This window comes from Lepidochelys kempii, chromosome 9, assembly GCF_965140265.1.
Source record: "Lepidochelys kempii isolate rLepKem1 chromosome 9, rLepKem1.hap2, whole genome shotgun sequence".
Lineage (NCBI taxonomy): Eukaryota > Metazoa > Chordata > Testudines > Cheloniidae > Lepidochelys > Lepidochelys kempii.
In genome coordinates, this window is record NC_133264.1 from 92,475,276 (window position 1) to 92,490,469 (window position 15,194).

The 15,194-nt window shown below is 39.3% G+C and overlaps 1 protein-coding gene across 8 annotated transcripts in view; it reads right to left on the minus strand.

Moving 5' to 3' along the window:
- AFF2 (ALF transcription elongation factor 2) overlaps positions 1-15,194 on the minus strand; it is a 464,322-nt gene that overhangs the window by 66,789 nt on the left and 382,339 nt on the right. For 7 of the 8 annotated variants that reach the window (XM_073358389.1, XM_073358388.1, XM_073358393.1 and 4 more), the window contains 6 exons: positions 14,767-14,903; positions 14,123-14,186; positions 10,038-10,174; positions 6,270-6,341; positions 5,824-5,917; positions 2,600-2,649 (listed from right to left, as the gene is read on the minus strand). In XM_073358389.1, coding sequence (XP_073214490.1) covers positions 2,600-2,649; positions 5,824-5,917; positions 6,270-6,341; positions 10,038-10,174; positions 14,123-14,186; positions 14,767-14,903 — 554 coding nt within the window. Of the gene's footprint in view, positions 1-2,599; positions 2,650-5,823; positions 5,918-6,269; positions 6,342-10,037; positions 10,175-14,122; positions 14,187-14,766; positions 14,904-15,194 lie in introns of those variants that run through there. The other variant, XR_012160619.1, reaches the window with a different exon arrangement.

The window sequence follows — 15,194 nt, forward strand, 5'->3', positions numbered from 1 at the left end:
CGTCAGCCAAATAAAGTGCCTTGTTCATCGGATCTAGCCTGTTGTGCAGGGGAAGGTGCAGTGCCATTATTACTGTGGCAAGTCTATTAGATCTCTCTATCCTTGTGCTTATTGCAGCTGAAGTGAGGAAAATTTCTGTAATGAAACCAGGGAAAATTCGTTTCACTGCCAGCCTGGAACTCGGGCCAACTTTGCAGAGGTTCACAACCCTTTCAGCAAAAGTGGTCTGAACTTCCAGGGAGCAAAGCTGAGGTTTTCATGGCTTTGAATCCTGAAATGTGCTTAATTGAGTGTTCAAAACAAAGCTCAGGTGGGCTCCAAACTCACACAAACTGAAAGTAAAAAAAAAAAAAGCCTGCAAAACCTCCTTTGGACCAAAACTGTGAGCTGCCCCTCTTAGGTATTACACACATTTGGGTACAGACTGGTATAAACTGGTCACAAATAAACTGAGGTTGGCAATTAGAAGGAGGTTTCTAACCATCAGAGGAAAGAGGTTCTGGAACAGCCTCCGAATAGCAAGGGATGGTGGGGAAGGGATAGCTCAGTGGTTTGAGCATTGGCCTGCTAAACCCAGGGTTGTGAGCTCAATCCTTGAGGGGGCCATTTAGGGATCTGGGGCAAAAATTGGGGATTGTTCCTGCTTTGAGCAGGGGGTTGGACTAGATGACCTCCTGAGGTCCCTTCCAACCCTGATATTCTAGGATTGTAGGAGAATGGGATTATATGCAGGGGACTGGACTAATGACCCAGGAGATACCTTCCAGTCTATGTTCCTCTTCTTGTCTGGTATCAGCTGATATGTGTGATTTCTCCTGCTATGGTAACTCCATGCCCCAGAACCGTTGTTTTTGCAGTAACACATGTGAACTCTATCACATTACTTTGTTACAGGGTGGAATATTGCTTGTTGCTCTGAGGACCCAATCATGTAACTTCTAGGTGGTATAGGGCCCAGCTATGGGTAGGCTGTATCATTGTGGCTGAATTTCTTTAGTATGTCAGATCATGTATACGATTTTAACAGTAGCCTCCTCACATTTTGTTCTTATTATGTGATAAAAGCTTCTATCTTTGAATAAAAGAAGGAAGCCGGCATTGCACAGCAGATGCACTTTTACTCACTCATAGCTGCAAGACAGTCCGATCAGTTTAGGTGTCAAATGGAAGTGATAGCCACCCAAATGCTGGACGGCAGCTGGTCATGTTCAGAGGCTGGGCAAGAATTTTCTCCTTCGCCACAGAGTCATAGATTTTTAAAGCCAGAAGAGACCATCATGATCATCTAATCTGACCTCCTATATAATGCTGGCCAGAGAATTTCATCAAGTGACTCCGGCATCAAACCCTGTAACATCTAGCACTGCACAATTTGCACATCTGGAAAGAGACCAGATGTAATGACCAGATGTGGTGTGGCACTCATATATTTCCTTACATGTCCCCCCAGAGAAGTCTAATGGAAGTAGTGGGTTAAAGTGCTGCAAATACGTTTGCACTCAGTGGAGTTACCAGGGTGGAAGCTGGTGCAGAATTTGTCCCATACGCTGCACATTGGTGTAGGGGGAGAGTGGAGTCCCTTCTGGAATAAGCCTGTTAATAATGTCATCATGACTTGTCTTTCCATACAACTATTATTATTTATTTTAGTCACGCTTACTATGCGCTAGGTGCTTTGCAAGCATTTAAGGATGATCTCTGCTCTGAGAAGCTCACAATCTAAAGAGCTTTAAGATAGACTGAATTGTTTTCATTTCAGATGCCTGTGAAGCTCTGGAAGTTCCCTTACATCTGCTCACTCAGGGTCTGCTGACTCAGTGCCCTCTTGGATGGCCTTAGCCAGGATACATCCACACGTCAGAGCTGCTTCTGTAGCACACCAGTTTGCCCATTTAGGGGGTGTTATACTTGTCTCCAGGTACCAGCTAGCATTTGGTCCGTGAAATGTGGACAAGTGCAAGCTACTGATTTTGTCTAGACTTGCATGCATAGCCCTGAACAGGGAATAAGAGGAATCTGTGTCATAGAGTACAATATATATCATGTGCGAAAGTAAGGTAACGATGGTAACATACCTTCATTGACCATCAGATCATAATTACATTACTGTGATTTTATACTGGAGGTGAGGGTGTTTTAGCATTAATATAAAGATTCAGATAATTGGCTGACTAAGTGCCTTCACATTTTCACCACTATTACGCCTTCACTTTTATTAAACAGCACTTACCATATATCAATGAAATATTCAATGGTATTTCATTACTGAACGAATCATTGAAAAAAATCACTGCAATGGAGGTTAACTTTACTTTGGCTTCTTGAAATGACATAGTACTTGCTAGCTAATTAACAGGTATTTTTATGGCCCTCATTTGGCTTAAGGATCAAACTGTCAAAGAATTTGGTACCAGCCCATATGAACTTTTCAGTCCTGCCACGTGACTGGAACGTGACCGCAAATTGTGTAAAGTTTTAGTATGATCTAAGAGCTGATTTTCAGCTTTGAATGATGAATATAACAATCCCTCTCCTCCACCCCATCCCCCCACCGTTAACCGTGTATTTCCATGACAAAGTACTGAGTGGCAATACTCACTTTCCATTGCCTCCCCAAGGAGAGGGGGCCTGGGAGGCTTTTGAAGAGTTCTGCAAGAAACAAAACCAAAAGGTAAATACAGGAGATAATTCTCTGTTGGTTCAGGAGGAGATGCTAGTAAGATTTAAAGCAGATTAATATTGTTTACAAGACCTGGTGCTTCCTGTTTTAGCTGCAGGAGCTCTGGTGCATGCAGAATATCTGCCCAACTTTACTATCTCATAATAAAATAGCTGGTTGGATAATTAGTAGGCTCCAATCAGGAGTGTGAAAGTCACTTGGTAAAAGACTCGACATACCAAAACTCCAGTAGAATCAGATGCAGTTCATAAAGAAGTGGTTTAATTATCCTTATCTAAAATTTATTCTGCAAAGTAAGCTCTTCAAAGGCTTTTCACCTTCAGGAGTATCTGCACGCTTTTCATCAGACAAAGGAAGCTTGGGGGTTTGATGTTTGGAATTAGGGGAACCTATATATTGTAGGTGAATGTGACGCAATATATATACACAACATGAGGGGATGAAAAGAGTCTGATTGTCGGGATATGAATGAAGTCCTTTGCTTTTATAGTGTGTATAAACACATACTTTCCCTACCCATTCTCTCTTTTGTGTTGGTACAGCACCTAACATATAGCAGGTGCTACCACAAGCAAACAAATAATAAAGCCCAGACATTGCGAGCTTTATTCAGATTAGATGGTATCTTATTCAGCAACAATTCCCATTAAGGGTGGTAGAATCAGGGCCTTAGTTATCTAAGATGAGTAACAAGTTGCCTCTCTCTGTAGCGACTGTATATATTGCTTTTCTTGCAAAGATTTCAAAAGGCATTCTGAAAATTCAGTTAAGCTTTACAACACCTCTGTGAAGTGTTTGAATTATTATTAATTATTATTATTATACCCACTTGATTACTTTCATACTCATTTTGCATGTGAGGTCCAAGGTCACAAAGAGAGTAAGTGGTAGCCAGGAATAAGACCTTATTCTCCTGACTCTTCAACCATAGCTTTCAGAAAATATTGACCAAACTAGATAACACCATCCAGCAGAAAACACTGGTTTGTTTGTGTGGTCTTTGCATTTCCTTAAACATGTCAACACTGAATGGAATGGCTTGGATTAGATGGTGTGTAGTGTATATCTGTGTGCATGTTCACGCATGTGAAGGAGAGGGATCATTGAAATAATCTGGAAGGTCTTCAAACCATGAAAAAGCAGCTTTGACATTAGCTCTCCTGAATGTCAGGAGAGTGCTGTGGGTTAGAGCTGAGTAGAAAACAGTTTTCCCATCCCATGAGAGTTTTTGAGATTTTGAAAAATGTTCTTGTCCCAAATCAGAATGAAAAGAAAAAAATAATCTCAAAAAACAATTGAATCGGGTCAAAGTTTCGTTTTGTTAATTTTAAAACATGGCATTTTGATTTTGACTTTTTAGTTTTTTAAACATTTTTAAACATATATTAATTTCAATTTCAAGTCAAAAAGCCATTTTGACCTGAAAAACCGAACTTTTTTTGTAAAATATCAAAATGAGACATTCTGACAATACTGAAACTTTTTTTTTCCTTTGTTTTTTAAATAGTAAATTTGTCTAAACGGACCCTGTCTTGCAAGCAGTTTTGGTTTTGATAAATCTGTATTTTCTGATGAAAAAAAGTTCTGTTGAAAAATTCCTGACCTGGTCCCTGTACTGCAGGCCTAGAAGGGTGACCAGATGCCCCGATTTTATAGGGACAGTCACGATATTCGGGACTTTTTCTTATATAGGTGCCTATTACCCCCCACCCCATCCCAATTTTTCACACTTGCTCTCTGGTCACCATAAGACCTAGTGAGTCACCTTCCACATTGAAAAGTGTGCAAAACTTCAGTCTGAACAACAGCTCTGTTTAAAGGCCCAACCCATTTAATAAAAGGCTCTGCGCTTCCCCAGCTGCCCTACTGAAAACCTTCGAACCATGCCTTCTTTGTGGCAAAGGTAAAAGACAGAGAGCATCACATAGCAATAGGAAAGTCATATTCTGTTAATATTTCCCTTTCTTAAATGTGAGTCTCCTAGACTTTGAATACAAAGAGAGCCTGAACATGCAATTCACGCACAGTTCAAGCCTGTTTTGAGTGCACATTTACCCAATTTTACACTAGTGCACAGCACCTTCACTAGATGAAGTCTCTCTTTTGTTTCAGAGTAACAGCCGTGTTAGTCTGTATTCGCAAAAAGAAAAGGAGTACTTGAGCTTTCGTGAGCATCCGATGAAGTGAGCTGTAGCTCACGAAAGCTCATGCTCAAATAAATTGGTTAGTCTCTAACGTGCCACAAGTACTCCTTTTCTCTCTTTTGTGTCATTCAATCTGAAGCTCTAAAAAAACCACTTCTGAGATTTTTTTAACTGCTTCTCAAAATATGGGCCTGATTCTTATTTACTTTAAATCCACTTTGCTCTGGCAGAGTAAAGGGACCTTAAAATGAGAGTAAATTATATTTACATGCACTTTAAGTTTCCTTTACACAACTAGGGCAGGGTAAAGTGGCCTTTTTGTAAAAGAGAATCAGGCCCAAAGCCTCTTCTTAGAAAGAAATGTTTAAAAAAATAATTGTCTACGGTAAAATATAAACTATCAAAATTTTCCTTCAGAGCCAGGCTATTTTTTCCCCAAGAGACAGTAGCCTAAATTCAACCTGGAATAAGTCTGAAGTAACTGGGAATACATTCCATGGAAGATTCTAGGCCAGTGAATGTGGGGTCTAAGCCCAATAAAGTCAACAGAAAGGCTCCTGATGACTTCAGAGGGCTCAGGATGAGGTGCTGACCAAGGAATAATGCCACTAAAGTTACAGGGAATTGTCAAGTGCAGAAGTGGTGAAAGTCAGATCCAAATCAGGCCAGAATCAGTATGTTGGTCAGAGCATGGCTATAGGTTTTGACAAGGGTGACCAGATAGCAAGTGTGAAAAATCGGGATGGGGTGGGGGGTAATAGGCCTCTATATAGGAAAAAGCCCCAATTATTGGGACTATCCCTATAAAATCGGGACATCTGGTAACCCTAGTTTTGACACAGGATCAGTTCCATTCCCTCCTTACAAACATCCTGCCCATGTCTCCCATTGCAGAGGTTAAAGGTGGGGCTTATGTGGTGCAGTGTGAGTTGTATGAGCCCTCAGCGCTGGGATGAATGTCATTCTGTATCAGCATAAATTAAACAGACTAAAGATTACCTTAAAATATTCCATCAGAGATCTGGAGTACTTCATAGCATGGTCTTTCTTTAGTTTAAACATTCTCAAGTAGAGGAGTGATAAGCATCGGTAGCTGCAGTATTCAGGAAAAGATTGTATTAATTCCATTGCTTAATGAAACCTATAAACTATAAAACAAAAGCTGATCTATATTTTGCAGTCTCTCTTCCAAGGTTAGATTGAGAAACATAAGCAAATGGAGAAAAATAAAAAAAAATGCACAAAAGCGTTAAAATCCTATCTTGATAACAGTATAAATTAGACAAATAAATGTTTAGTCAGCTGCTGAAGAAATCCATTTGTTACCCTTTAATAGTTTAATGGAAAACAAGAATAATGATCTTGTGTAAGCTGCTTAAGTAATTCAGTACTTTTAAAGTCCTCTAGGATTTTAGCTGTTTCTACATTGTTGCAATGGGACTCACCATAAAACTGCTAGTTTCTTGTCTCCTTCCGTGGCAGATGAGCCTGTGAAATTCTTGAGTCTCATTGCATACCTTGTAAGAAAGGTGAGGAGAAGAGGAAATTGGGCATTAAGATGCTTCGAGGAAAATTGGTGACACTCTGAGAAATAACTAGATCCGCTTCTAAAACTACAATAAATAATGACCACAATGTTTCACAGTAATGGGATGAGTGTAATATTCAACAGAAAGCAACACTTAAAATTTGGAGGACTAAAGTAAATCATCAGCCCATTTTCTGGGCCAATGAGGTGAATTATTTTGGAGTGTGTTAATGCTGCCAAGATAACATTACAGCCAGCACTCTGGGGTGACAAGTACTGTATTAGTTTGCAATGAGTGCTGGCCAAAAACAAGGTCTCAGTCCTGTTTGCACTGAAGAGGAAAATAATATACAGCTAGGTTTTACATTTAATAGTGTGGGGTTTGAATAACACCTTCCATTCCCACTCATAAATGCCTCTGCAACCTCTTTAAAATATTTATATATGAAGTGGTATTAAATAAAGGAAAGGTCATGTTCACAGCTTTTTAAGTTCTTAGCCCTATTAATTTATGATGCTTGTATATTTTGTCTTTCCTTTCTATTTAATTGGTGCTGTCCAACATTTGGGTGATAAAAGGTTGAGCATTCCCCCCACCCCTCTTTTTTTAAAGTTGCTTTAACGGAGTACACGCCATTCCATGCATTTAGTCTCTTGAAAATCAATTCATCGCATAAAGTCATTGTTCTGAGCCTTAATGCAATTTCACAGGTACTTGTGTTAGAATAAGTAATAGGGTTCAGTGTTGCGTAAGAAAGTTTTAAGGTATCCAGGCAGTCTTGATGAGTTCTCATTTACAAGGAGGTAATGGAGTAGCAGGCTGCACTGCTCTCCTGTGCTGACACCCCTGTCATCACGTCCCCTTATGCTCTTCTAGCAAGGCACCCTTTAGCTCCTTAGCATTCTGTCTTCCATGCTCTTTGTTATTGCTCCAGTCACACTGAATGAACGTGGTCAAATGCAGAGATGTGTTTCTCTTCAGGATTTGCAGCGTTAAGTTAGGGATTTTAGTGTTACAATTAGTCTATACACCTCTGAGAGTCAGATCTCTGACATTCTGAGTCACTGTGATGCTCCACTTGTTTTCGCAAATAAATGACTGCTGCAGATACCCACATCTCAGAGCAGTTAAAATGACTGGAATAGATAGAACAAGGGTCTGCCCGTAGAGAGCATGATGATGGGGAAAAGTAACGTGAATCTCTTCCAAATAGTATCCAACTGTAAAAATCTATGCTGAAGTTACATTAAGGACCACTTTTTTAAAAAAGGCACACATACAGTTTCACACCTAATTTGCACCATTCTCCACTGTGGCATATGCAAATCATGTATTTGCATGTGCCGGTGACCATGCTTGCAGTTAGGGTAACTTTGTGTGCAAATGAGGCTCAACTGCTGCATGCACAATTTTGCACATGTGTTTTGAAAATCAGGCCCTGTGCGGCTTACTTAAACCCACATTATACTGTCAAATCATCAGTGCTCACTGCTCCAGGATTCCCCAACTCTCTTATTTTGTGAAGAATCATACTGTGTGAATCTCTTAGAGTTCTGGTGAGTCATGAGCAGATGAACAGGGGTTTACTTTTCTGACTTGTGGAACCATTTGTCATTCATAGCTTCATAGATTTGAAGGCCAAAGGGGACTATTTTGTCATCTAATCTGATCTCCCGCCTGGCACAGGCAACAGAAATAGAATTTCATCAAAGGATTCATGATCACCCCCAATCATCACAGGGGTGGTGTTGCTTTAAAAGTGTATATGAACACAACACACACCAGTGGCCCTAAGAGTCTCCTCTTTCTTATGGGAGGGATGTCAGGATGCATCCCAGAATCTGGAAAGGGTGAAGAGTAAAATTCCTAGTCTATGAAGTCAACTGTGGACATCGGCATGGAGATCTAATTTACTTGCACAGAACACAGGTTCTGATCCTGCACTATTAAAGTCAATGGGGGCTTTGCCATTGCCTTTAACATACACAGGACAAATCCTTAGACACTAGGGTGAAGCGTGCTACAGAAAACCCTAAGATAGCTAGATAGAACCACTCAGCTTTGCTCCACACTCCTCCAAAACATGCAGGCTACTTATCAACAATTATAATACTTCAGACATAGCACGTTTCATCACTAGATCTCAAAGTGCTTTACAAAGGAAGTCAGTAAGATTACTGTCATTTTACAGATGGGCAACTGAACAGATTTGCCCAAGGCCACCCAGCAGGCTAGTGGCAGAGCCAGGAATACAACCCCGCTCTCCTGAATCCCAGCCCAGGGCTCTCTCCGTTAGGCCACGCGCCCTCCCTGACATACCACTCTCATGCCATTTGAAGACAAGATAATGCTACTGTTTACTTTTTCACACCGTTTTGTGCTTATAAACTACATTAAGTGACCCACAGTTAAGATGCAGGCACAATGGAATGAAGCGGGGAGACTGGTATAGCTTTAATTCTTAATTTCACTGTTCTTCAGGGTTTAACACCGACCCTAAATGTTGTGTGAACATCATTTTTGTGGCATAATCTCTTTTATTGTTCTTCTTTTTAACAAGTGTTGTATGTAAATACATATTTTAAAAAATTTAAAAGGCTTATTATTTACCCGAGAGTAACAAGCTTCTTCAGATCTGATATGTTTTATTATGTAAATACCTCCTCATTCAAAATGTAAAACATGCATTTTTTTGGATAGACTCGAATAACTAATCTGACACATTAGAGTCTCTCATATAAACAAGTCCTAGCAAAACAAACATTTGGCCTGATTCTGCTTTTCTTTTCACTGGTGGAAATTAGGAGTAATCCCACTGAAGTTAATGGTGTTATACCAGTGTAAAAATGGTGAGAGCCAGAGGGGAATCAGAGCAAATGGGCAAAATCCTGATTGCTTTAACCACAATTAAATTTAATCTTATGGATTTCAATGGGATTATCTGTGAGTAAAGTGAGCAAAATTTGGCCCCTTAGTTACTCTGTCGAGTAAATTCTATGGAGTCTACCCTTTAGGACAGCTATAGAAAACAGGCGCTGATTTTCAAATACTAACTCAGGCATTTTAATATTAGGCAAAGGCTCTTATGTTCTGGACTGAAAAATTATGTTTAAAAAAATTAACTCAGTGAATTTCAGTGGCTTTTTATATCCCTTTTTTTTTTAAAAAAAACCCAACCAACCACTCTCTCTTTGTCTAGATATACACATGCAAAAGTTGCTCTCTGGATGCGACCTTATATACCAAGTTAAAGCCTAGAACAATTTTTTACAGCCAAGTTATAAACCTCTGCAAAAACAAGGTTTAGAATAGAGATCTTGATCGACTCATTTTAATGTTTTGAATTATAAAACTACACCTTTTAAAAGACAAGTGTCATTGCCAAACGGTGAAATTACTATACTTTACTTCCACCCACTACATTTCAATTTTAATTTTATGAATATTGCAAATTATAACACTCACATTATAACCTCTAAAGGGGATAATTTATAAAAGCAGTGTCCATCAATTATAAATTTTCCATGACATTAATAAAATGGCAAGAACTAATTATGATGACTTCTGAGATGAAGATGCCTTGGACAAATCATTAATATGTTGAAATGATATTTTTTAAAACAGAGCAGGTTCTAATTATGACTGAAATGAGATTATGAAAATGATCACAGAAAGGACATTAACCTGATGAGTTCCACAGTTTCTGAGTACATGGTGTATGGAGATTTAGCTTCTAATGGATCTCGCTCCATAGCATTCCCGCACTCAATGAAGGAGAGAGCAGCATCAGCATAATTCACTGCTTTGCCGAACTTCTCCAACTGAAATAGGAAGATGAAACCATCAAGATGATGCTTCAGCTTTTATTTCCAGCTAGATAGAGCACAATGTATACAAAGCAACATTGACATTAAAAATGCATACATTAAAGAATTAAAGCCAGGTCATGTTTTCACCAAGCTGGACAGATAACATAGGGCCAAGTCCTCTGCAAGTGTAAAAGAGTGGAGGTCTGTTGACTTCAATGGAGCTACACCGATTTATCCCAACTGAGGGTGAGACTCAGTACAATCTTTAAAAAAATCCATGTTCCTCCTTTGATATACTAAGGACTTTGTTTGAACGCTAGTATGCAAGAGTTAAGTAACAAATCTGTATGCCACTTGTCAGGAAAATGTGACATTCCATTGTGATTGTTGACCCTCCTCCCACTCCAAAATCTCATCACTTAACTTGCAAATGACACCCTGAAATAGTGTTAAAAAAGTAGAAAAATATAGCACTGCTAAATATTTTATTTTACTAGAATTTTATAGCAAAAAGGTTTTTAGCCCTGATAATGGTTGTGATTAAACTGACTTAGACATACTGATTTCTTTTTTATGTGTAATGTATATTATAGATGACACTTTTATAGTAAGTATTTTATAATAGTATTTAACATTTTCAATTTCTGATAGGTGGATGTAAGACTTTCACTAATATGGCATTTAATGTAAAAGAATCAATAAAGCTGAAGTCTTCCAAAATGTCTTTGTATGTCTATCAAAATATTTCCAATGCACCTGCACACATTTTCTGTTCACAAAATGGCAGCTGCTTATAACAATAGATTAAAGTCGAGCTTTATAATGGCATATTTTACTCTGCTGCTACCATTTAGTAGCTTTCCTCACAAGACACATTCCACGCTCTCTATTTTCATGGGGCGTTATCATGTAGATTTCTACCCTATTGTTCTAATTGCACAAAATTCAGCCTGGCAACAAAAGCTTGTTTTGTGTGTGCTTATGTGACAGATGCCCTCTTGGCTGACACAATGGGGAATGAACCAGGGATCTCCAGAGTTAATAGAATGAGCTGCTACAGCTTAAGGCTTTGTAAGTACTCCTTTTCTTTTTGCGGATACAGACTAACACGGCTGCTACTCTGAAACCTGTCATAGCTGCAGACTGTAACAACGCATATCCTCTGTAGATTGGCACAGCGGGGGACATGCAACACCTTCACCACTGGGTTACACTTATTCTACAGTACCCTCTGAACAGTCAGAAGGGAATGCAGACCTCATCTCATTCTTCTCTCTTTTCCACCAATCACTGCCCTTGTTTTACCCGAGGCAAAACCTTGTTTCAGGTGTTCTTTGGAAGCTAGTTTTCTATATAATACAGAAAATTAATGTAGCTTTAAGCTGATTTAGCAAAGGCACATCCTCTTAATCAATGGCGATAAAGCCATGGGACCTAATTCTGCTCTCACAAACAGCCATGTAAATCCAGGGTAATTCCCATGAAGTCAATAACATTTCTCTAGTTTATTGATGGTGCAAAGGAGAGCACAATTAGGCCCATTATCTCGGGCATGTTGTATGCTGTATGTAGTCATTTGTTCTGATGACAGTGTGCCTAATCATAAATGAGTGGATCCCTTGCCCCTCTTCCAGGCAATGACGGGTTCACATTGGGCCATTGCAGAATATTTCAAGCACCCTCACTTTTGCCAGAAGTCCCTTCTCTGTACAAGCACAGCAGCATCGCTTCCACATCTTGTTAACATTTCCTGACACTTGCAGGGGTCACACACATTATCTTCCCAAGCGCAACACCACATCTTTCAATTTGGCGTGCTTCATTGTGTCAGCACAAAGTAACCAGAAGCAATTGTTTCCATAAGACAATTAATGCCACGGGACTGTACGATAAACGAGTTACTTGGAGAAATACGTGTGCAACCGCATTTGACGAAAAAATGAAAAAAGATCTAAATAGTGGAAAGAAAAGGCAGATACACAGTTCATGGGCATTTGTGGCTGCTAATAACTTATACCGCAGCAGCTGGCCTGGCATTCTGATCAGAGCATTGGGGGTGTCAAACTACATGTGACATGAAAGGCCTGCCTGCGGGCAACAACATGATGTGCCATGCCTTTTCATGTTAGCTCTGCTTGAGAAACACCCCTAATTCTACAAGGCATAGTCAACGGTAAGAAGATGGAAGACAGGTCAACACTATCTTGAGTGAATCAGGCTGTGGAGAAAAGCGGATTGACATAGCATGTTGAGACCATCATGAGCTTGAGTCTGTAAATATTTGCTAGCATAGAGGAGGCAGGTTTATGCCAGAACGATGTGTGTTCTCCTTAAAGGTCAATCAGCTGCAGGAGGTGTTGTCAGTCTGCTTCTGTGAGCCTTCCCTGTGTACAGATGTCAGCATTCTGACTCAACATGTTCTACTGACTCAGTCTTAAGTGATCAGCGTGGGCCACCTTCTGTAAACGGGCACGTCAGGAGGTCTGACTTCTAGCTTAGTGACAATCAGGGGATGTTGCCAAAACCCTGAGCCTGAGCTCTGCAGGAAACATGCTGAACAGCGGCCGTGCCCCTGAATCGGGAAAAGGAGCACGGAGAACTGACATTGGCAGCTTGATCCCTTCTCTCTCTGCCACATACCCCCAAAGCTGCGACATTCCTAAACAATGGGTGCTACATTTTTTTGTCTTTGTTTGGAACCACAGTCATTTGCGATTCCTTACTGTTAAATAAACTGATTTGCAGGAAGAATATTGTTTTCACCCTTAAAATAGATAATTAGTCACCCAAAGACTATTACTTGTCCCTGCATAGAATTTGTAGGGGGAAATTTAGAGGGCAGGCTCAATTTTATTTTATAGTGACCTTACTTAGAGAAATGAGAGAGTTCTATACCACTGTGGAAGCTGCTGCATGGTACCAGCTGCAGCAGACAGGATCCAAATCTCCATTACAATGCAATGGCCGTACTGCTGAGCTGGTCAGGTTAAGGTTGACGGAGCTATAGCCCATCAAAATGAGCAGTTCCATCCAAATCAAAATGCTTTGCCAAATTGTGTTGATTTTGTCAGGATTTTGTTTTGGAAGAAAACTGGAAAAAACTTTTGCCCGTATAAAAATGTCTTTTTTCAACTTTTACAGTATGAAACATTTCATTGTTTTGCTTTGAGATGAATTTCTTTTTAAAACTTTGTATCCCATTATACATCATGTCATATAATACAATTATATCATAATGATTCAGTCGAGCCAGAGTGAATTTCCATTTGGAATTTTCTTTCATGGAGAATTCTGAAATTTTCAGTTTTGAAATCCTTCGGAAAACAAAACTTTTCTCTGCACAGCTCTAGTAGGCCACCTTAATAGGAACAAAAACAACGAGGAGTTCTTGTAGCATACTGAATCTGTTTCCCTAAAGTTAAGTATCCTCACACCTTGTTGTCAGCAGTCTAAATGGGCCATCTTGATTATCACTACGAAAATTTTTTTCTCCTGCTGATAACAGCTCATCTTAACTAATTAGCCTCTCACAGTTTGTATGGCAACTTCCAATTTATCTGTATGTATATATATATATATTTTCTTACTATATGTTCCGTTCTATGCATCCGATGAAGTGGGCTGTAGCCCACGAAAGCTTATGCTCTAATAAATTTGTTAGTCTCTAAGGTGCCACAAGTACTCCTTTTCTTTTTACTTAGAGACTAATAAATTTATTTGGGCATAAGCTTTTGTGGGCTAGAACCCACTACAGTTAGGAACTGTGTTCAGACTTGGGTTTGCTGTGGTCATCTTATATGAAGTCTGATCCAAAATCTACTGAGGTCAATAGAAAGACTCTTTTTGGCTTCAATAGTCTTTGGATGAAGCCCACAGTGTATAAGTTCACACTGGATGATCCGTTCAGAAACATACAATTTCAGTGCTTGAAAAAAAGGCAGAAAATGAATGGAAACCTACCAGTGCATCCGCTTTGTGCTTTAGCTTCTTAGCCTCTTGCATGTAATAGTCTGCATTGTGAAGCCTAAGGAGACAGAGTTAATTTTTCAGGGCTAAGTTTTCACACTGTTGGACAAACGTTATCCGAGAAGAATGGTGACCATTTATAATATTTGTTTAAATTTATTCTGATATTAATACAAAGCTGCTGAATGTAATGATATGCTTAGTGAACATGTGACTGGTGAGCACAAATGGCTAGCTGTGGAAAAAAGCAGCCCAAAGGGGGCCATTAATGTGTGTCGAATAGAGGAAAAGGTAATATAACTCAAACTGATTAACTCTAACAAGTTTCCATTAGAGAAGCTAAAATAAAAAATTAGGAAAGAATTTCCCTAGAATTCAACATTTATAATCTGAAAACATTTGTCAAAAAACTCATAATAAATGATAAAAATTCATTTGTCAAGAGAAAAACTCTATGTAACATCATGTATTGTATATGTATTCTGCCTTTACGTCACAAGTATGGCTCCCATTGTTTTGCCTGTGTGAAGACTGTTGATTCAGACCCCAAGCATATAACTCATGTTTAACACAAATGGATTATTACACATCTAGATAAAATCTTACTTCACGTGTTTGGACTGTTTAATATTACATACATGTCATCAAATGTTATTTTAGGTCTTCTTGACTCGGATTTCCCATTGGAGAGTGTAGGCATTGTAGACCAGATGTCTGTTTCTAGATGGCTGGTATCAAGGAGACTGTTTGTTGGTCTACTGTGAGATTCTTCCTCCTACGGAAGAGAATTTTCATTAACTCCTTAAACTTTGACCCAAACTCCTTTATGTGTTTAAAACACTGAAATAAAACAAGAAAAACACATCATTGGCACAGCTTGAGGTTAAAATTCAGATACTTGTTCACATTTTAGGAACCTCACAAATCACCTTGCTTTCCCTTCTGCTACAAACCCACTAGATTAATTAAGCACCGTTATTAGATATTGCTCAGATGCTTGGCCTCATTAACACATGCTTTCAGAAAGGTGTAAAGTCAGCATTGATACCACAGAATCCTGTTCGCT